Here is a 23,252-nt window from a genome sequence, read left to right as displayed (position 1 = left end):
TAAAAATTTAGTCTACAGAAATGTAAGTGTGCAGACTTGTCCAAGGATGCTCATTCTGCAGTGAAAAACTGGAAACCCATCTGTCTACTAATAGAAAAGTGCTCATTATATATATATCATGACATGATCTACATGCATGGCCTTTCTTAGAATCAATTTCTTCAGAACTTCCATTTAAAGATTGTATATTTTTGCAGTTTTGCTCCTCCCTTGTTACTAAAACTTCAGTAAAGGGATTTAAAAAAAATTTATTGTGAATTGAGTGATTAATTTACATGGGGGAACATCAGTTTTACACTTGTTTCATTGCAATGATTACAATCTCCTCTGTGCATCATGATTCAACAGTATTTGCTTCTATTCCGTTTGTTTTTTGTAGAGAGGGGTTAGCTTTTTTAAAAAAAGTTTTTATTGTGAATTGCGTGATGGTTTACATGGGAAAACATTGGTTTTATTCTCATCATTTCATTGCAATGATTACAGTCTCCTCCATGGATCATCATTCAACAGTATGTTTGCTTCTATTCCCTCTGGGTTTTATTTTTTTTTTCTTTTCTTTTATTTTTCCCTTGGGGGTGGTGGTGGTGGTGGTGGAATGTACACAAAAACACTCAGGAATATATAATTATTTAAACAACCAAATGGCACATTCTGCAAGCCTGCCTCCTGGCTGCCAGCACACAGCCTTTCTTTTTCCATGAGTCTAGGGTTCTCAGCTGTTCTCTTTCTCCATGTCAATAAATGGGACTTTTTAAAATATGAAAACACCAGTAACAATTGTTAAACAATTCCCAGATCCTTTTCCTCCCTGTGACACCCCTGGGAGACTACCCCTTGCCAAGGCCAGCAGAAGCCCAGAGGTTTATTCTTTGGATGGAAAACCTGTCTTTGGACTAAGGGATACTAGAGCCTATGAGTGCTGGTGCATGTAGTGTCCTGACAAGACCTGGGAGGGCAGGAGTCTGCTGCTGACTGCTGGTGTTCCTATTGTGCCCCCACCCCCCACCTGGTGCCCAGGTGCTAACACTGACAAAAGCTGGGAGGGCAGGAGTCTGTTGCTGCATGCTGGTGTCCCTATTGTGCCCCCACCCCCACCTGGTGCTCAGGTGCTAACACTGACAAGAGCTGGGAGGGCAGGAGTCTGTTGCTGAATGCTGGTGTCCCTATTGTGTGTGCCCCCACCCCCACCTGGTGCTCAGGTGCTAACACTGACAAGAGCTGGGAGGGCAGGAGTCTGTTGCTGAGTGCTGGTGCCCCCGCCCCCACCTGGTTCCCAGGTGCTAACACTCAAATCTTCAATCTAGGAAGTTTTGAAGAGTCTTCTATGAAGAGGCTCATGGTCAAAGAGCTCCACCCAAGTAGAGTTGATAGTCATATTTTCAGTCACCTACTCTGTAGAACTGGGCTGCTAATCTCATAATCAGAAGTTCAAAGCTACCAGCAGTTCCATGGGAGAAAAAAATGAAGCTTTCTGCTCCCATAAAGATTTGTAGCCTCGGAAACCCTGCACAGGATTGCTATGAGTCGAACCAATTCCACAGCACACAACCACCACCATCACTCTGTAGGATCAGCACTGTACGTATGAACCATAAGGTTGGCAGTTCAAATCCATCAGCTGCTCCTTGGAAACCCTATGCAGGGTCACTGAGTTGAAACAGGCACAATGGCACTTAACAATAACTTTTAAATAAAGGTGTTCTGGTGGTGATGGTGTGCCGTGGAGTCAATTCCAACTCATTCTGAGGCTGTAAATCTTTACAGGAGCAGAAAGCCTCACCTTTCTCACGCGGAACAGCTGGTAGTTTTGAACTGCTGTCCTTGCAGTGAGTAGTGGATTACACTGGGCTGCTAAACGCAAGGTCAGTGGTTTGAATCTACTAAGCTTCGCGGGAGAAAGATGAGGCTTTCTGCTCCCATAAAGGTTTCTTTCCAGCCTGGACACCCTATACATACAGGCTCACTATGAGTTGGAAGTGACTCAGTGGCACATAACCACTCTTAAAACAACTGAGGATTAACCAAAACTCTAGTTCACAGTCACAATGAATTTCCGTTGCATATTTTTCTTTGGTTTAGTTAAAAAACATTTTTTTACAGCTTTAAAAAAATGTAATTTCTTCACTCCATGGCCCTAGTTTACCAATCCCATATTCAAATGACATATATACCTGTACATGTTTATCCTATGTATGAGAAACGGCAAATGACTCCAGTAGCATTTTAACTGTTTTTCTCTTTGAAAGCAAAAGAATGGAAGCTTGGGCCGAGCTTGTTATTTGTACATATCTTTGATTAAGATACTTTTTAAGGCTGTTAGAGAACTACACAGCAAGAAGAGCTTCTTAAGTCATTATTTTAAATGTTTAACACCTAATTTCGAAAACCATTATTGTTCTAATATCAAAAAAAGAACAGTGAATTTTTAAATTTCAAGTTGTTTATTGTAAGATAATTTACAAATATCTTGCTGTCTTTTTAATAATTTGAACAATGTCTTCTGACAAGGAAAGCAGTTAAGCACAACAAGATCAGCTGCCTTAACTTCTCTTCTTTACCTGAAAAATAAAGTATGGAACAAGTGAAAATCAAATAATATTTTTTTGGAAAATAATACTGTCAAGAGATGATAAGAATTTAAAGTGGGGTTTAAATAACTGGATTTATGTGTTATTGTACACCAGCAATTCTCAAATTTCGGTCTGTGGACCCTTTCATGGGTCAGTGAGAGCAAAACGATTTTATTTAATAATAGTGTTATTATCAGTTTTGCTCTTATTCTCTGTAGTATAGAGTGGGTTTTCCAGAGGGTACATGAAACATGATATTGTAACAGAATGAATGCAAAAGTAAATGAAAATCCAGTTGTCTTCTGTTAAAATCAGGTGTGAAAAGTATAAAAGGGATCCTAAGACCATAAAGTTTGAGAACTAGCATTCTATTATTAACTAGTCTGTATTTAGTACTTTTTGAAAAACAAAACACCTACTAATTTTCTACCCTCAAAGTTTATTTCATGGTATATCTCATCTGACCAATGAACTAGATTTCCTATGTCCAACACATTTTAAATGTTGGCGCCCACAAGTTAGCAGCTACTATATATTGGCCCCATCAACCCAAATCTCTTAGAGAAACAGTCTATTTCTAAATTAGTGTCAATTATATCTGGCTGAACTTCTTTTCTGGAAAGGTATAAAATCTTACCACTTTACCTCTTGTTTGAGGATGACACTTGATTTTCATTAATCCCTGGTTATTATATTAGAAGAAAAAGACAAACAAACAAGCACGTCAACAAGCAATCCATGCACATATAACTTCCAACTACAAAGGTCCATTTCTTTATCCATTCCACCTGAACACACCACATAAATACTTACCAAAATACTTCCTCAAAGCACACTCAATGATAGTTATTAAAAGTTATAGATTTCAATCTGGTTAGAAGCAACGAAACCAATCTTATGCAAGATGATGAAACAATAATGAAAACCACTACTTTTTTTAAAAAATGTATTTAAAAATTTTAGGCTGACAACTACTACTTGGCACTTCAGATATTATTGTTACTTATTTTACTACTAAATAGCCAAACTATTTGTTTTAAATGTTAAAGTCTTTATAACAAGAATGAATAATTTATAGATTAGCACATGCAAATCCATTCATATAAATGATCCAATATGGAACCCACAAACTAAGTTTTTATGAAAGGATTAGTGAAAATTTATTAATTTCCAATGATCTGAATCCTGAATTCTTATTTCCCCCACTATCAATTTTGTGCCACATTTCCTTCTCACTTGTTTTGATTTTGCGTTTTTCAGTAAGGCTTTCTCTCTATTCCTAATCAGTTTTTGATTAGACTTCAATCTTGCCAAGGTTCATTCCTAGCAGTCCCTTTTCAAGAACAGAAAAGGGACTGCTAGGAATGAACCTTGGCAAGATTGCATCTCATGCAACCCTCTGAACTACTGAGCCTCAAAAATGCCTCAGAATGTAGATTTTCCTCCAGGTTCCTTACATTTAAGACCAAAGAAGAAATCAGCTTAGTATTAACAAGAGGATATAAGAGGGGGCTTAAAAAAGTTCCTGGGAAAATGGAATTAAGAGAGAGTGATTTTTTGTGTCATGAGCTTTTAGTAGCTCCCTCGTATAACAAGGATAATGACAAAATTGAGACAAGACAAGAGTATTTTAATTAAGTTTTTACAAAACAAGTGGCAGGCCATTCAATGCATACTGTACTCTAACATGCTAATACAACCATTAGTGGCCAGGCTGAGAGATGGGTTAGTCCTAACAAAGTAAGAAAGGAAGAAGGGTGTTTCAGACAGCAACTAACAACTTATAAAACAGTCTCTGTTGGCTCCATCAGTTTTACTCGTCTCTCTTTGATATTCTACCCAGTTCCCACTTTTGAAATGATACTTTTAAGGATCTACTTAAATGCCATTTTAATGATAAAGCCTTCTCTGGTTCTCAAAATAATGTTATTTCTTCCTCTTCTAAATTTCTAGTTCTTAATACACATGTGGCACTCATTCATTTATTCAACCAACAATTATTAAGGATTTATGTGCCAGGTAATGGGGGCACAAAAGTTAATAAGGAGTATACAAACAAAAAAGGAATTCTTAATAAAATGTTTCAAATGCTATGAATAAGTGAAGTACAGGACGAGAAAGGCAGGGATGAGAAAGCGAAATGACTCCCCTAGTCCAATTAGGAAGGGTACGAAACAGCCAGCAAGCTGAAGACTCAAGGGGCCAAAGAGAGGATAAGAATGGCATTCTAAACAAAAGCAGCAGCATGTGCCAATTCACAGATGTAAGAAGTTCAAGGGAAATGAAAACTGGTAGTAGCAACAGACTGTTGTTGTTAAGTCCCATCCAGCTGGTTCCAACCCTTGTATAGGGTTTCCAGGGAGCAGGTGATGAGCTCAAACCACTAACCTTGCAGTCTAAACCAAACTTGCAGTTTAGCACATTAACACACAGTACCACATGATTAGACTGGAGAAAAGGGTTGATGGACAGAAAATGTACGATCACATGTATCACTGTCATAGACTGAACCGTGTTCCTCCAAAATATGTGTCAATTTGGTTGGGTCACGATTCTCAGTGGTTTAGCAGTTAGATAATGATGTAATGTGGCGGTTATGTGATAAACCACTCAGAGGATTAAGGGTGAGCTGCAATACCCTTGGAGTCCTGGCGTGTTGCTAGAGGAAAAGCACTGGACTGCAAGGCTGACAGTTCAAACCCACCAGCCACTCCTCGAAAACCCTGTAGAGGGTCACAGTGAGTTGGAACCGACTGGACAACACTGAACAAAAACAGCAGCAGCAATACCCTAATCCCATCACAGCCCTGAACTGATGGAAGGAAGTTTCCCAGGAGTATGGCCTGTAACATCTTTTATCTTATCTTACAAAGATAAAAGGAGAAAGAAGTGAGCAGACAGAAGGGGTTGGGGGTGGGGTGGGGGTACTACTACCACCAAGAAAGCAGAGTCAGGAGTGGAGTGTGTCTTTTTGACCTGGGGCCCCTTCACAGTGAAGCACCTGTAGGGTAGTCTATTCTTTTCCTTATGATGCTCTATCAAAAGGGTAAGCAAACTGTTTCCTGTACATCTTTCAGGCTTTGTAGGTCACATGCAGTCTCTCCCTCTAACCCTTCAAAAATGTAAAAACTCACCAGTTTGTTGACCCCTGCTCTATTGGAATTAATTTCTTATTTAATGTCTGTCCTCCCTGTGACGATGGTGAGCTTTTTGAACACAGACACTATTATCACTAACTCCTCAATACAGGGCCTGCCACTTGAGAGATGCTCAAAAATTAAGTTTTTGATTCAAGAGAGAAATGAAAAGGATCTGAATTAAGTGGGCCTAAAGAAGGAAAAGGATTCAAGAAATAGTAAGGAGACTTGATCAATTAGTCGGAGGTAAGTGTGAGTCAAAAAATAACTCAATATCCATTTTCTTTTATCATAATTATCTGTATGTTTTATATTTCTTATCCTATCCCTTAAATCTTTATGATTCCACAATGCCTAGCACTGTACTTGTACATAGTGGGTATTCAATTTAATACTTAAAAAATAAACAGGCAGTATAAATGACACTGTATTATCCATATCTTTGTTTCCTAAAACTTTAGGCAAGTGAAAGCTAACAATATACTACTTTCTAAATAGAAGAAACCAAGCCTGAATGTCTCAGCTGAAACAATCAGAATAAACTGGTGAGATCCCATTTTCACCAAGTTTTTATATCCTAAGAGTATAAGCATATTAAGATTAAGCACTAGATCATTTAATCTGTAAAGACAAAACAGACAACTTTCATGCATCCAAAGGTTATACTAACAGAACTGAAAGATGAGAAAAACTCTCTGAAGGTTATTTAAATTACTCACAGAGCAGCAGCACCAGAGATGATTTCAATCAACTCCTTTGTGATGACAGCTTGGCGGGTGCGGTTGAATGTCAAAGTCAGTTTGTCAATCATCTCAGCTATAAACAAAAACAGGCAATTAAATAGAAAACTAGAAAAACTTTAATAAACTCACTCAGAGAATTATGTTGCTTAATTAAAAATATGAGATAGGAAAATTAAGTTATAGTGCCTACTCTTGTTTGGGTACCTTGATACAATAATTGGTCTCTCAAAAATTTTCTGAAAAGAGTTTTGCATCTTCCATAGGATATCTTTTCAAAATACTTGCAAGCCTACTGCTTCCTCAAAATGATACTTCTCTTATATTCAAAGTATTATCTCATAATACAGATCAGATTTCATTTCTAATTTTTCAGATGAGAAAATTCAAGGAAAACAGTAACTGGTAAAATATATGTGTAGAGTCAATGGCAGAGCCCAGAGCTAGAGCCTAGCTATTGTGCTTCCTGGTCTATTTAAAGAATGGCATTGTTTTCAGGTTAGGATCATCATGCTGTTCTCAGCAACAGAGTCCTCAAAAGATAGAAAGTATGCTTACAAGCATTCTTGCTAGCATTGTCCATAGCTGTCATCCTTGCACTTTGCTCACTAGTGGTGGACTCCTTTAAAGAGTAGTAGATGATATTTGCCAGATTGTATTCTTGGTAATTTTGCAGCACATCAGCATCAATATCATCATAGACACTCATGCTCTCTGTTAAAACAAATGAAAAATTTCTTTGAAGTTATAAAGAACAAAGATCTACAAACACAACTGCAGAGTAGGAATCAATGTAAGATAAGTAAAAGAATCTGTCCTAAATGATTATGTTATACCAGCTTTCCAGCAAAACGTGAGGTAAATAAAGTGTTTGATATTTTATTTCCTGTGCTTAATAAACATTAGAAGTCAACATTTAAAATGGAAAAGTGTACAAGTTAGTTCCCGGGCCACAAATGTCCAACTGATGTACAACACTTACTTGCCCTTTAATGTAGGGCTTTGAACCAGTTCTGTCATGGGCAAAAAAACAATACAGGAACAGAATGGTAGTTTTATAATTTGGGTGACCTGTCAAAGTAACTGGAAAGGAAAAAATTATAGGTCGAAGCTCTGGAAAAGGAAGATATATCAAGAGCCGATACGTGACACTGGATTACTCGCAGAACCCTGGAGACTACACACATTCAAAGCCAGGGTTAGCTGCTGTCTTTGTCTTTGAAGCCTTGCTTTAATGTTACATAAATCTGCCTCTTTTTGAAACAGTTGAATCAACAAATTCTTTATCGAAATCACCTTCGTGTATAGCTTTTATCTCATTAACAAAGCCTTGAGCCTTTTCTTGCACGAAAGTAAGGTTAACTGTGTGTACCTGTTCTGACTATAGATTTTTAGACACAGCTATGAATGTGTCATTTAAAACACAGACTACATGTACATGTTGTTGTTAAGTGATGTCAAGTCAATTCTGACTCATGGAAATCCTGTACAGGATTTCTGAGGCTGTAAATCTTTGCGGGAGCAGAAGCCTCATCTTTCTCCCACGGAGTGGTTGGTGGGCTCAAACTGGTGACCTTGTGGCTCGCAATCCAGTGCTTATCTTACAGAGCCACCATACTCCTGAAATATGGTATATGGAAGGAAAAAAAAAATCTTAGTAAAATGAAATTTATTCCAGAATATTATTTTTGAATGTTTTAGACAGCAATCATGACATTATTCAATATTCAAATAGTAAAACAGGAATGTGTGAGTGGGTCAAGGTAAATCAGTGTTGAACATTCTTCAAAATCTGTTCTAGAGCTTCTGATTGACTGTAATTAGGTACGTTCCCTTACATATATTGCAACATGTCTAATTATAGCCCTCAATAGATTTTTAATGGTTTAATCAATGAAGAAATGGAATAAGATTTGTTAAGCAATGAAAGAACTAAGATAGGAGCAAGAAGCCACTACCAGATAGTATTTAACAGTCTAGAATATTCTTCTACTGAAAACAGGATATCCTAACAAACAATACTTTCATTATCATGCAAATCTCTCTTCTTTACATAGCAAACATAGTGGTCTCACAGAAGCTACTCACCAGCACTTGCAATGGTACTCAAGGAAAACAGGGGCTTTTCATCTGTCTTATAAGAGATGACAGACCTATAAATGGCAAAAACAAGTTTAATTTTCAAACAGTAAGTTTTAAACTGTTAGGTAGACACTTACTTAATTTAAAAGAAATAATTCAGTTCATGAACATAAGAAAGCTTTGATTTTTAAATCTATCTTGCCTGAATCTATTAAAGATGATAGATCCTTCATCAAATTCATATCCAGAATTTAGTAATTCAAGGGCAATAACAGATGCATCTCCAAAAGTAGGGGGTTTTCTTCCCACTTCTTTGAATGTCACCAGAAACTGGTCAGAATGAGTCCTACAAGAAAATAAAGTCATCACATTAAATAGTTTAACAAAATACTAAAGACTAAAAATGAAACATTTCTATTTTGATAATTCTGTCTTTATTTTCCTCCTTCTAATCATAAGGGGCTCTGGTAGTGTAGTGTTTACGAGTCGGGCTGCCAACCTCAAGCTCAGCAGTTCGAAACTACCAGCAGTTCCATGGGAGAAAGATGAGGTTATCTGCTCCCATGAAGATTTACAGCCTTGGAAATCCTGTGCAGTGTCACTATGAGTCGGAATCAACTCCACGGTACTTAACAACAACAAAAATCATAATGGTAAGGTGGCGGGTCAGAGAAAAAGAAGAAGACCCCCAGTGAGATAGATTGGCAAAGTGACAGCATCAGTAGGCTCAAGTGTTGCAATAATTGTGAGGTTGGCCTAGGACCAGGCAGTGTTTTGTTCTGTTGGCATAGGATCACTATGCTATGAGTTGGTACGGACTCAAAGGCACCTAACAACAATAATCATAATGAACTATTGACTATTGTTCATTTCTACTACTTCCAAGCTGTCATATCTCATTTGGATAAATGCCACCAGCTTTTGATATCCTCACAGTTTCTCAATTTATGGTTTGGAGGAAGAGGAAGTAAAAGACAAATAGAAAATAGGAGATATCTATATTCTAATAAATTCTTGAAAAAAAAAAAACCCCCAAAACACCACTCTGTAAATATAAAATAGATAACTAAAAAAGACATCCTGCTTAAATAAATTATCAAAGAAACTCTCACTTATTCCTATTTGCCTCCTTTAGAACAATACATATTTACATTACCTATAAAGTATGCCCCTGAGCTTATCACCAATTCCAACAAGCATAACTTCTTTTCCAGCTGCTGTGAGGGTGGCTACCTCACTTTTCATCTGTTTAGCAACCGAGGAATGAATGGCACCACAAAGCCCTCTATCTGAGGATACACCAATTATGAGGTGTTTCTTCTTGCCTTCAGGTGCCTTAATATCAGCTTTCTCATAGAGAGCTTAAAAGCAAACAAAAAGAACTTTAAAAAAAAATAATAAATGAACATAAATACAGAAACAATCCCTAGCTTACAAAAAAGTTGGCTGTTTTCAAAAAGATATATCAATATTTAGGTATCATTTGATCAATACAGTCAAAAGTGTCGGCGTACATAGTTCATTTCAATCAAGTTGAAAATCATTTAAGGGTCTAAATGTAAAGGTCTTAATATGGCAAATGTTTCTAAAGGCAAATTAATGGCCAACTTAATTTAAGTTGAAAATGCACTACAATTACTTATATACTAAATTACTGTAAAAATCCATGCAATTTTTATACTGGGGATTACTTAACAACCTCACTTTGTTGGTCTGGTCCTTCAAGAAACAGGGGCAAGGTAGGATTAAATGAGCAAAACTTTTCCTACGCAAAATGTTTCTCAAAGAAAAAAGGAAGGCAAAACAAAGAGAGCCTTCTGACCTCCATCCGAGTTTGACTCATGGAGAGAAGAGAGGGTAAAATGACTGGGTGGATGCTTCTTAGACTGCTGTGCAATTTAAGGAAAGTTTGGCAAGGCTATTTGGGAGCCCCCAAGTTAAGATAGCAAATCAGAGGCGGCCCATGTCTCCTCAGAACAAGCTTGCTTTAGTGTCTTTCTTGTGTTTGGTCACTGGCTAGAAGCAGCCAATGGAAGTGTGGTCTGGGTGCAGTGATGGGTTTTAGCAGCCTATAACTTGCAAGGTGATTTTTCATGGTTGCCATATTCACCACTTCAATAAAATTTCTCATTGTAAGGCAATGATTTTCAAATCTCAATACTTGAGGAGTCACCCCACCCTCATATAACAACAACAAAGAAGTAAATACTCAACTCTAAAGCCAGTGTGCCTAACCCAAACCATGGTATTTTCAATCAGTTCATATCCATGTGAATACTGGACAACGACTAAGGAAGACCAGAGTTGGTGAAGAATACTGAAAGTACTATGGACTGCCAAAATAACAAATCTGTCTTGGAAGAAGTACAGTCAATATGCTCCTTGGAAGAGAGAATGGTGAGGCTTCATCTTGGATACATCAGGAGGGACCAGTCCTTCGTAAAGGACATTATGCTTAGTAAAGGGTAAGCGATAAAGAGGAAGACACTTAACAAGATGGACTAACACTGTGGCTCCAACAATAGGCTCAAACATAACAACTGTGAAGACAGAGCAAGACTGGGCAGTGTTTCATTCTGTTATACACAGGGTCACTACGAGCGGAAGCTGACTTCACAACATCTAACAACAATAACATAGGCGGCCCTGGAGCAAGTTATTTAACTTCACAGTGTTTTGTTGTTGTTGTTATGTGCTGTGGAGTTGATTCCGACTCATAGTGACCCTGCACAGGGTTTCCGAGGCTGTTAATCTTTACGGGAGCAGAACGCCTCATCTTTCTCCCACGGAGCAGCTGGTTTTAGTTCTTCTCATTTGTAAAGCAGTGACTATAAAAATAATTACTACTTCATAGGGATGTTGTGAAAATGAAATGTATGTGAAGTACTCAAAATAGGCCTGGTATCATTGTAAGCAAGGAGCTCTGGTAGCGTAGTGGTTATGAGTAGGGCTGCTAACCCTAAGGTCAGCAGTTCAAAACTACCAGCTGTTGCACAGAAGAAAGATATGGATTTCTGCTCCTGTAAAGATTTACAGTCTCGGAAACCCTGTGCAGGGTTGCTATGAGTCAGAACTGACTGCATAGCACATAACCACTACTCACCACCATCAGTGTAAGCACTTAATAATAAAGTCATTGAGCTTTCTGTTCAAACTTCTTTTTAATTTGTGAAATACACTCTTACCCAGAGATCCTACTCCATACACTCGAGCCGGTTTCAACTCCCTCTCAGCTCGGGCATATTTTGCTGCTGCTACCATTTTCATAGACTTGGTAATTTTCTGAATGTTTTTGATTGACTTCAGTCGCCTGGTAACTGAAAAACATAAGTGCTTTGTTAAAGTAAAGGAATTGTAGGATAGTTTCACTTCAGAATTTATTGAAATATCTTTCTAATGTGCAAGGTAAAATGAATAATAGCAGTTTGAACATTGATACACAGTGAATGAATGATGCTGAACTAAGCTTGATGTTAGAATTAGTGCAAGACTAATAAAGGAAATCAAATCTAATTGCTACTTAGGACAAAGCAAAGTGGCAACATTAAATAACCACATTATACATTTAAAACATTAAAAGATATTAAAAATGGCCTTTATCAATATATTCCACAACACTACTTTCATATAAGGACAAATAGCATTACATTTTCTAATTATGTTATTACCATTTTACAGACAGTAAAATCACACCAAAAGTTTTTCATGTGTCACTTCGTACTGTTTTTCTTCCAAATAGGTCCAATGTTTCACACATATAACATGGATTCATTTGATCAATTTTGATCAAATATATAATGGGTTAAAGCTGTATCTTTACAAGTATTACTTAGTTTGTCTTGTCCTTTAATAAACATATCAAAACAAATAAAGTACTTACTATCTTTCAAAGTTGCCATATTTCGAACTTGGGTCCTAAGAATAAAGATTATAAGAATATTTCAGTGATTTTGAATAACAGCTCCACTATGTAAGAAAAATTTCCAAGCTAATATGTTTAACAAATGCCCCACAGAAATAACCTATCAAATAGAGCACTCTAAATATTTACAAGTATAGACTTCTGGTGCAGCAATGTAGTATAAGCACTAGACTGCTACCACGAGCTGCTCCTCGGAAACCCTACACAGGGTCTCTATGAGTCAGAACCCACTTGATGGTACTTAACAATATATTAATATATACAAATGTCTTATAAACTTTAATTCCTTAATATTGATACCAAACCCTGTATTAAAAGCCTTGCTTTATTATACCTATATAACACACACTTACCATTAATGCCACAATGCATTCACACATGACCTATTTATACCTCCTTGCCATTATTATTTCTATGGCAGTGAAGTCCTTGTCCTGGCTAGGCTATGCATCTATACTTAGAATCAAGGTCAATCACCTCTAAAAAGCATTACTTGACTTCCTCAATTTACTGTCGATTATACATTCTAACATGACTATATGGAAAACTTTAGAAGTGAATGTAGTTTGTTTGAAACAATGTTTAACTTTTCAAGTCAATTAAACATTTAGTCAGCAGCTACTATAGTCCTTGGTGAATAAAATATGGTCTCTAACCACAAGGAGCTTACAATATAAAATAAATACATAACATTTACATTAAATATTTTTCTGTACTCTTCAAAGTTAACATGAGACAGATAGTATTTATACCTAAGAGTCAAAATTATTTGACTTTTTTAAGCTCTGAAATCTTGACATAACTAAAATACTACTAGCAGGTTGACTACTCAGAAAAATATGTATGACTCATGGGATTTAAATAATTCACTTTTCTTTTTCTATTGTTATTTTCACATAGGTTTATATAAACTATATAAAATAACAATATATAAAATAACAACAGAAAAATAACCTTCTTTTCTAAGGTCTCAGACTTTATAAATGAGGTCTAGTGGATTGGTGGTAGTGGTGGTTATGTGCCGGGGAGTCAGTTCTGACTCATAGCGACTCTGTACAGGGTGGTTTCCGAGGTTGTAAATCTTTATGGGAGTAGAAAGCCTCATCTTTCTCCTGAAAAATAGCTGGTAGTTTCAAACTGCTGACGCTGAGGTTAGCAGCCCAATTCGTAACCACTACGGTAGCAGAGCTGCTTTCTGGTGGATAAGTCAGTATGTATTTAACATAGTTAAATTATCTTTTGGCTCTCAAATTCACACAAAGCAAAGAAAGTTTCCGGGGAGAATTGAAGAATATGCAAACTAGTGCATAAATAAGGACCTAATAAGGGCGTTCTGGAAATTAGATCTTTTGAATGATATAACAGTGAGAAATGGTAGAAGATGAGGCTGGAGAAAAGGCTGGAATTAATAATAAGTTTAATTTTTTTTTCTTCTTAGTAGTAGGACACAACAAAGGAGCTCTGGTAGCGTAGTGGTTACGACTCGGGCTGTGAACCGCAAGGTCAGCAGTTCGAAACTAGCAGCTGCTCCGCGGGAGAAAGATGAGGCTTTCTACTCCCGTAAAGATTTACACCCTCGGAAACCCTGTACAGGGTCGCTATGAGTCGGTTCCGACTCCACGGCACATAACAACAACAACAAAGTAGGACACAATGCATGTTTATAGAGCCCCCCACAAATCTGGCTGGTTTTCGGTTAATGTGCCGAACTGCACAGTTGTTTTGAACCATAAGGTTGGTGGTTCAAGTCCACCAATTACTTGTTGAAAACTCTATACAGGGTTGCCATGGGTCAGAACTGACTCAATGGTACTTCTCAACAACAATGGCAGTGAAAAGCAAATAATAAAGTTGCAAGATTAATGATAAGAGAGGTTAAAAACCTGAATAAGATGTTGGCAAAGTAATAGAAGGCTAGATTTGGGAGCAAGCTCTTAAGAGTGAGGAAGAATCCAATAAGGATAATCCAAAGATTTGTAATTTAATGATCAGAATGACACTGAGAGAAGACCTGGGTGGGGATGGTTTCCTTGGAGACAATGAATTTTGGATATGACATAGTTAAGAAGACTACCAGATGGAAATGTCAACGTCTGGGAAACAACAGAGATTTTGGGATTGGAGAGGCTATAGATATACAGAGTAGTTGATGCTACTCCTCCTCTCCCTCCAAAAACCCAATCAAAATGAAAAAAAACCAAACCAACTATAGGCAGAATTAGAAGAAACTTGTCAACCAAACAGTGTTTTAGTGAAATGAGTAATAACTGTGCACAGATCGTAAAATCAAAGTGGCATTCTAAAGTGCTTGAGGTGGAAGGATGGAGGCAGGTAACAAGTAGTATCCTGAAAGTAAAGGTCAAGAGAAGTCTGTTGTAGGATGAAGTTTGAGGCTAAGAAAAAGAAGAAAATGGAAAGAAAAGATATTATAATAAATGTAAAACCTATATAATGAAAAATTCAAATGCCTCCCTGGGTCAGATAGTTAACAGAGTTGTTGTTAAGTGCTGTCGAGTCGGTACCGACCCAACACTATGGGTTATGCACAGCAGAAAGAAACACTGCCCAATCCTGGGCCAACCTCACTACTGTTGCCATGCTTGAAAGCCCATCCATGCTGCCACTTGGTCAATCCATCTCGTTAGGGGTCTTCCTCTTTTTCTCTGACCCTCCAACTTACCAAACATGATATCTTTCTCCAGAGACTGGTCCCTCTTGACGATATGTCCGAAGTATGAGAGACGAAGTTTAGCCATCTTGGCCTCCAAGGAGCACTCTGGCTACACTTCTTCCAAAATGGACCTATTAGTTCTTTTGGCAGCCCATGGCACTTTCAATATTCTCCTCCAACACCATAACTCAAAAGCATCATTCTTCTACGGTCAATTGATGCAAATAGAGATGAAGAAAGATACACTATGCTAACACTAATCAAAAGAAAGCTGGTACTGTTGTTGTTAGGTGCCATTGAGTTGGTACCAACTCATAGCGACTCTATGCACAGCAGAATGAAACACTGCCACTATATTAATTTCCAACAAATGGACTGTAGAAGAGAAATTATCAGCGACAAAAAGGGCTATAATGAAAAAAGGTCAATTTTCCAAGAAAATATAACAATCAATAGTATATACACAACCCTATGGAACACTATAAGATAAGCACTAGACTGCTAACTACAAGGTCAGCATATCAAACCCATTAGCCACTCTGTAAAAGAAAGATGAGGCTGTCTGCACCTATAAAGATTTATAGCCTCAAAAATCCTACATAGGGTCACTATAAGCCGGAATTGACTTGATGGCAGTAGATTTCAATTTAATTCATAATACATGCAGTGAAAAATAGAGTTACAAGGTGAAACAAACCCACTTTTAAAATAGAAGAGTTTAACAGCCCACTGTGTCAGTAACCAGAAGTGTTGGGCAGCTAATTGCAAGGTTGGTGGTTCAAACCCACTAGAAGAAAAGAAGAGGCTGGCTGCTTCCAAAAAGATTTACAGTCTCAGAAACCCTAAGGAGCAGTTCTATTCTATCCTACAGGGTGACTAGGAGCCTGAATCAACTTAAGGGCAGTAGGTTAGATTACCAGTAATTGGTAGATCTAGTAGACAGAAAATCAGTAAGGAACGTAAACAGTACCATCCATCAACCGAATCTATTTGGCATTTATAGGATATTTCTATAACAGCAAAATATACAGTCTTCTAAAGTTCCATAATAAAGGAGCTCTGGTAGCGTAGTGGTTACGAATTGGGCTGTGAACCTTAAGGTCAGCCGTTCGAAACTACCAGCCACTCCGCGGGAGAAAGATGAGGCTTTCTACTCCCGTAAAGATTTACACCCTCGGAAACCCTGTACAGGGTCGCTATGGGTCGGACCCGACTCGATGGCACTTAACAACAACAACAAAGTTCCATAATATTCACCAAGACTATAATCTGTGCCATGAAACACTGCTTAACAATTTAAAAGTATAGAAATCATACAAAATATGGTCTTAGGCCACAATGCAATTAAATTAGAAATCAATGAACAAAGATAGATGAAAAATCCAAAATACTTGGATATTAAAAAATACACCTCTAAATAACACATGGGTCAAAAATGTCTCAAAAGAAACCAAAAAAGTTAAATTTACAACAAAACAAGAGCAATGTTAAGCCTAGATGAAGCTTAAGAAACAACAAAAATTGAACAGATACCTGTAAGATTAAAAACAGAAAGTTAATGGGGCAATTAATGAAGCCAAAAGTTGGTTCTTTGAAATGATCAGTAACTAGGAAAAAAAGAGAAGGCATAAATGACTAATAATCAGAAATGAAAAATGGACCATCACTATAGATCCTATGGAAATTAAATGGAGTATCTCTATGCCTCCAAACTTGTTAACTTAAATGAAATGGGCAATTCCTTGAAAAATATAAACTACCAAAACTTACACAGTTGGAAGTTACTCGTCTTAGTTATCTAGTGCTGCTATAACAGAAATATCACAGTGGATGAATTTAACAAACAGAAATGTATTTTATCAGTTTGGGAGTCCGGAAGTCTGAATTCAGAGCACTGGCTCTAAGAGAACACTTTCCCTGTCAGCTCTGAAGGAAGGTCCTTGTCTCTTCTCTGCTTCCTTAGAGATTTCCATCTGGTTTGACACTTCTTTTACCTCATCTCTACTTTTCTCCTTTGTTTAACTTCTTTTGTATCTCAAAAGAGATAGACTCAAGACATACTCCACACTAATCCTGTGTCATTAACAAAGACTACCCATTCCCAAATGGGATTATAATCACAAACATAGAAGTTAGGATTTACAACACATATTTTTTGGGTGGGGGACCCAATTCAATCCATCACAATCCATAATAGTTAAAGACACAAAACCAACAATTAATAACTTTTCAAAAAAGAACATATCAGGCCCAAATGATTTCACTAGTAAATTCTACCTAACATTTAAGAAATGATACCAATCCTCTAGTCTCAGAAGCAGAGGGTACACTTCGTAATTCTCTGAGCCCATGATTACTCTGATGACAAAATCAGATAGAGAATGGGATACTGCAGACCAGTATCCTCTTCAGGATTTTTGCAATACAGATGCAAAATTTCTCAACCAATGCTAATAAATTAAATTCAACAATGTAGAAGAATTGTATAATACAATCAAGTGGGATTTATCCCAGCTATGCAAGGCTAGTTCAACATTCAAGAGTCAATTGTTAGGTGTCATTGAGTCACTTTTCAACTCACAGCAACGCCATGTGACAGAGTAGAACTAACTGCCCCCATGGGTTTTCTAGGAGTCCTAGTGTGATGCTGTGGGTTATGCACTGGACAGCGTGGTCGGTTTGAACCACAAGGTCAGTGGTTCAAGTTCACCAGTCACATCTCAGAAATGCTATATAGGGTTGCTATGAGTTGAACCGACTCAATGGCACTTAACAACAATAATCTTTAAGAGAGCAGCAAAACCCCCACAAAATAACCATAGGATCACATCAACAGATGCAGAAGAAGCAGTGTAACAGAAATCTAACATCCATTCATGATAAAAACTCTCAGCAAACTATGAATAGAGGGCAACATCCTCAACCTCAGAAAGAGTATGTACAAAAAAAGTACAGCTAATTTTTGACTCCTCTGTTGGTCTCTTCTCTGGAAGTCAGCTATACCTGGATTGATTGCAACATATTTAATGGTAAGAAAAGGGATGACTGGGAATAAGATGAGGATGCTTTTAACAAAATTATTCAATAAGTCAAGAGAAAGAAATAGTAAAAGCACACAGATTGCAAAGGAGGAAATAAAACTCTGTGCTATGGCAGACAAAATCCCAAAGAAGTTACAAAACTTCCAGATCCAGTATATAATTATAGCAAGATTACAGGATACAGTGTTGATAGTCAAATGTCAACTGTATTTCTATTTATCAGCAGCGAACAACTAGAATTTCAAATATAAAACTGAGATGAAAGAAATCAAAGGATAAATAAAAAGATTTTCTATATTTATGAATAAGAATTGTTAAGATGTCAATTTTTCTCAACTGGATCTGTAGATTCAACAGTTTCAATCAAAATCCCAACAAATTACTGCATTGATATTGACAAACTTATCTAAAACATATGGCACAGAATAGCCAACATGATACTGAAAAACAAAGTTGGAGGACTGATACGACCCAAATTCAATGTTACTACTAACCACAAGGTTGGCAGTTCAAACCCACGAACCATTCTGAAGGAGAAAAGAGTCTTTCTGCTTCTGTAAAGATTTACAGACTTGGAAATTCTATACAGGGTCGCTCTGAATTAGAGTCCACTAAATGGCGGTGAAATTTGGGGATATAAGTCTTCTACAAAGTCAGCACACGGAATCCCCGGATGCTCGCAGGAGAAAGATGAGACTTTCTGCTCCCGCAAATGTTCATAGCCTCAGAAACCCTATAGTGGGTGGCTAGGAGTCAAAAGCAACTTTGAAGCAAGCAGCAGCATATCTATATAATGAAGTATTGTTGTTTGTTGTTGTTAAGGGCCATCAAGTCAGTTCCGACTCATAGCGACCCTCTATAGGGTTTCCTAATATGGCTGGTAAGCTTGAACTGCCGACTGCATGGTTCAAACTGACTTTGCAGTCCAGGACATTAACCCATAACACCACACCAGGACTCTCAACAATAAAAAATGAGAAGCTACCAGGCTATGAAAAGACATGGAAGAGCCCTAAATGTAATGTTAAACTACAATCCCTGGGTGGCACAAACACTTAACACACTCTGCTATTCACTGAGAGGTTGGTAGTGCAAGTTCACCCAGAGGCATCCCGGAAGAAAGGGTTGGCGATCTACTGCCAAGAAATCAGTCACTGAAAACCTCTTGAAACACAGCTCTGCTCTGATACACCTGGGGTTACCATGAATTGGATGGCAGCTGGTTTTATTTTTTAAACTGAAAGTTAATATGACTAGGACTAGAAAATGGAATCCTGGTGTGGCACTGTGGGTTAATGCACTGGACTGCAAAGTAAGTTTGAATTGAAAGGTCGGTGGTTCAAGCTCACCAGTAGCTCCCCGGAAAGCCTATACAGGGTCACTATGGGCCAGAATCTACTCAAAGGCACTTAACATGCACTGTAAGAAGTGACCTTATGACTTAATGGTATTAGGCAGACTCCAGCTTAACTGACACAAATTTCTAGTCAGAGAATATCATATGGAACAAATTAAGAGTTGCATGCCATGTTTAGATGAATATACAAAGCTGTTTTTAGAGGTATGACAGGTGAGAGATTTGAAGAGATAGCATCTTTTGTAATGCTTTGTGATATACACATGCCCTAATTTGTTCTGAAAAGGAGCTCTGGTAGCGTAGTGGTTATGAATTGGGCTGTGAGCCGCAAGGTCAGCAGTTGGAAACTACCAGCTGTCCCGCAGGAGAAAGAGGATGCTTTCTGCTCCCGTAAAGATTTACAGCCTCGAAAACCTTGTACAGGGTCACTATGAGTAGGAACCTACTCCACTGCACATAACAACAACAATTTGTTTTGAAACTCTCACATGATGAGACTTCCTTTAGCTTAAATATGTCTGCCTATGCCTCAAGGAGCTCTGGTAGCCTAGTGGTATGAATCGGGCTGCGAACCTTAACGTCAGCAGTTCGAAGCTACCAGCCACTCTGCGGGAGAAAGATGACGCGTTCTGATGGCACTTAACAACAACAACATGCTACATAACTTTGTTTTTTAGATATAATTTGCCTGCAGAATAGCCATGAAATGAATGAACTCTCTTTAAGGAGACCAGTTTTTGCAAATGAGAAGATAAATTCTAAATATGTTGTATGTTCTGGAATAGTTTACTAAGACATCTTTTGGAAATTATTTGAGAAGCTTGAAATGTATCACACAAAGTGGATGGAGAATCATATGCATTGCTCACCTTATGGTCTTTGGTATCCTATTATAAAACGATGCAATTTTTAGACTATTGAATCAAAGAAATAGAATTTTTTTTTTTCCCCCCAGATTTGAAAACAGTTAAGTCAGGGGTTCTTTTCTCAAAATTCTTCTTCCTATTTCTTAAATGCTACCTCGCAATATCTATTTTATCAATGGATTTAATTTCCAAAAAATTACGGTATATCGCTGGTATCCCAAAGCAATTACTAAAATAATTCCGTCATGATTTTAATTACGCGTAACTTTAAATTAATTAACTTAGTGGAGTTCTGTGGGATAAAGTACTGGACAACAAGGTCAACTTAAACCAGAGGTTGGCAGTTCAAACTACCAGTGGCTTCTTGGAAAACCTGAACAGGGTTGCTATGAGTTAGAACAGATTCAACACTTAACAAGTTATAAGTTTAACAATAAATAATTGTACTTTTAAAAGCATTCCATGATCAAACAAAACTGAGGAAATGCCTCTTCGTGATTCTGTAAAGGCAAAAAGTTCCTCACTGTCCCCTACCAACTCAATTCTGAAAACATTAAACTTGTTTTAATTTTTAAAGTTAAAAAACAGTATTAATGGGCAGAAAGGGGAGTAGAGGCAAGAAAGACGTTAGGTACCAAGAATAATGGAATTATAAGAACAGAGAGATTAAGGTATTAGCATAGTGGAGCACTAATGTTGTGAATTAAAAACAAAGTTGTGATTTAAAACCACCATTCCAAAGGATTAAGGTCAAGACATATGATCTTTATATGTGGATTGAGGTTCCAATTATAGTCCTAGCAGAAGTTGTCTCAGATTGTTGTTAAATGCAACCTGAGTTGGTTCCGATTCAATGAGACCCTATATAGGATTTTCGAGCAGCGGCTGGTGGGCTTGAACTGTCGAACTTGCAATAAGCAGTCCAATGCTTATTCTATGTCACCATACCGGCACTCCAACCAGCACTCTAATTTATTTTAAAAGATACTTAAATTCTGTGGCAGATAATATTAATGCACAGCAAGATGAGGTTGTGAAAAATTTATGTTTGTTGAGTACTACTGTGTGCCTCGGAAACCCTGTACAGGGTCGCTATGGGTCGGAACCGACTCGACGGCACTTAACAACAACAACAACAACTGTGTGCCAGACACTGTGCTCTCAAGTACCACGAACCTCAGTGAGACCTTAACTGTCTGCCATTACATCTTAGCACTTACCATAGTGCAAGCTTGATACCAAGTGCTGAGATAAACAAATAGTACCACCTAGACAACTAAGAACTAGTGACTTATTGTATTTCCAAGGTAAGTATACCAACGTTTTGTAGTTATTACACTTTAGATTAGTTACTTTATTTCTGTGAAAATCTTAGTTATAAATTCTTTGCTTACTGAAAAATGTATCTATGCAGGCAAGCGCATTAATCCACATCGCCACACCAGGACTCACATTGTTAGGAGACAAAAATTTAATTTAATGTAGTTGTTGTAAAGTGCCCTAGAGTCGGTTCGGAGTCATAGGGCCCCTGTTTAAGGTTTCCAAGGAGCAGCTCGTGAGTTTGAAATTTCCCATACTGTACAACAATTCCTAAGACACAACCAATAAGCAATAGCTCCCTTAGCATATGTCAGAGATTCTTCTACACTGTCAGAATTAAAAAAAAAAAAAAAAAAAATCCACCCCCAAAATAAGTTTTATCTACCTATTCCTAAACTTTCTTTTCGGGAACCAATCTTTCAAATTCTTAAAACTTGTAGCACCCTTCACCTGCAAGGCAGTTAGCAGATGCCCCCTATGTCCTCCCTCAGGACTTTGGGACAATTTCATGACCTTGCAGAGCTACTACTTCAGCATAACGGTTTCATGATAGTATGAAGTGTCTCTTTTCCTTCTCCCAGTAACCCACAGATCTTTAAAGTCCCTTCTGCACCAAAATTGCCTTCAGTCCATGAGGGTATTTTAATTAAAAAAAAATTCACCTTCGTTTCTCCAGTGCACATCAAGGATCCTGCTAAATTGCAAGTGCTTAACAAACGTCCTGGATGACTCAAACTCGATGAGGTTTACTCTGCTCAGCACTGGCGCATTTCAAACTTTGCCCAGCATAGGAGAGTTTTCAAAAGGCGTCAAGGACATACAGCGCAACCTTTCCCTAGACTTTTTCTTAGGTTTCCTCCACCCCCACGTTGTGGGCCCAGTTAAGGATGCCACAGTAACAGTTATCTGGCACGTAACAGACACTCAATAAGTATTTATTAGATGAATGAATTAAAAAACGTACTGAAATTAAAAGTCTCAATCCCGATGTTCAAGATTACCACTTCTCTTGTTTCTCACCCCGCCCCATCAAGTCTCAGGAGACGTGGCGTGACCTTGCACCGACTTGCAGTCTCCAGCCTCTCGGAGGCCCCCGTCCCAGTTCTAAGGCGCTTCCCGCAGCCCAAACTTTCTAGGGCTTCTGCTGGGTCAGGGGCCTAGATCAACCCGAGACTCCTGATCTGCCCTACATGCCACCTCATTCCCTTCTCCTTTCAATCGGACCGAACTCTTCCAACCCTCCCAGTTCTCCCGTCCCTACCGCAAGCTGTCATACCATTGCGGCTGCAGAACCCAGGCGGAGACCCCAACGAGGTTTGCCCGAGAGAACATGGTGAAGCCGGCCTCGCTGAAGGTCGGTCAGACAGGCCTCAGCACGCTTGCGCAGAAGCTTTCCGATTGCCTCTCCTCCGCCTTTCTCCTTTAGTCTCGCTTCCTCTCGCCTGAGAGATGGAAAACTCGCGAGCGTTGGGAGCCAGCCTTGTAACTGTCCACCTCCATCTGTCACTCACCTACCTTCGGTATTTGTCCCGCCCACTCCCGCCAG

General features: G+C 38.1%; 1 protein-coding gene across 3 annotated transcripts; it reads right to left on the bottom strand.

Moving 5' to 3' along the window:
• Window positions 1-2,429: 2,429 nt before the first annotated feature.
• Window positions 2,430-23,096, bottom strand: ATP5C1 (ATP synthase, H+ transporting, mitochondrial F1 complex, gamma polypeptide 1). Of its 3 annotated transcripts, XM_006862746.1 has the most exons (10): window positions 22,983-23,096; window positions 12,410-12,444; window positions 11,715-11,846; window positions 9,686-9,890; window positions 8,732-8,875; window positions 8,536-8,600; window positions 7,006-7,161; window positions 6,427-6,523; window positions 3,216-3,252; window positions 2,430-2,558 (listed from the first exon to the last, which is right to left on the bottom strand). In XM_006862746.1, exons 1-9 carry the CDS (start codon window positions 23,036-23,038, stop codon window positions 3,246-3,248), a joined length of 897 nt encoding a protein of 298 aa, XP_006862808.1. In that variant the 5' UTR covers window positions 23,039-23,096; the 3' UTR covers window positions 2,430-2,558; window positions 3,216-3,245. The 3 variants fall into 3 exon arrangements, with proteins under 3 accessions (XP_006862808.1, XP_006862809.1, XP_006862810.1); XM_006862747.1 differs by lacking the exon at window positions 3,216-3,252; XM_006862748.1 differs by lacking the exons at window positions 2,430-2,558; window positions 3,216-3,252; window positions 12,410-12,444 and having other exon boundaries at window positions 6,417-6,523; window positions 22,983-23,063.
• Between the last annotated feature and the right edge of the window lie 156 nt (window positions 23,097-23,252).

This window comes from Chrysochloris asiatica, unplaced genomic scaffold, assembly GCF_000296735.1.
Source record: "Chrysochloris asiatica unplaced genomic scaffold, ChrAsi1.0 scaffold00050, whole genome shotgun sequence".
In the NCBI taxonomy this organism is placed as follows: domain Eukaryota; kingdom Metazoa; phylum Chordata; class Mammalia; order Afrosoricida; family Chrysochloridae; genus Chrysochloris; species Chrysochloris asiatica.
Note: the sequence above shows the minus strand (reverse complement) of the source record. Positions and strands in the feature narration are given on the sequence as shown.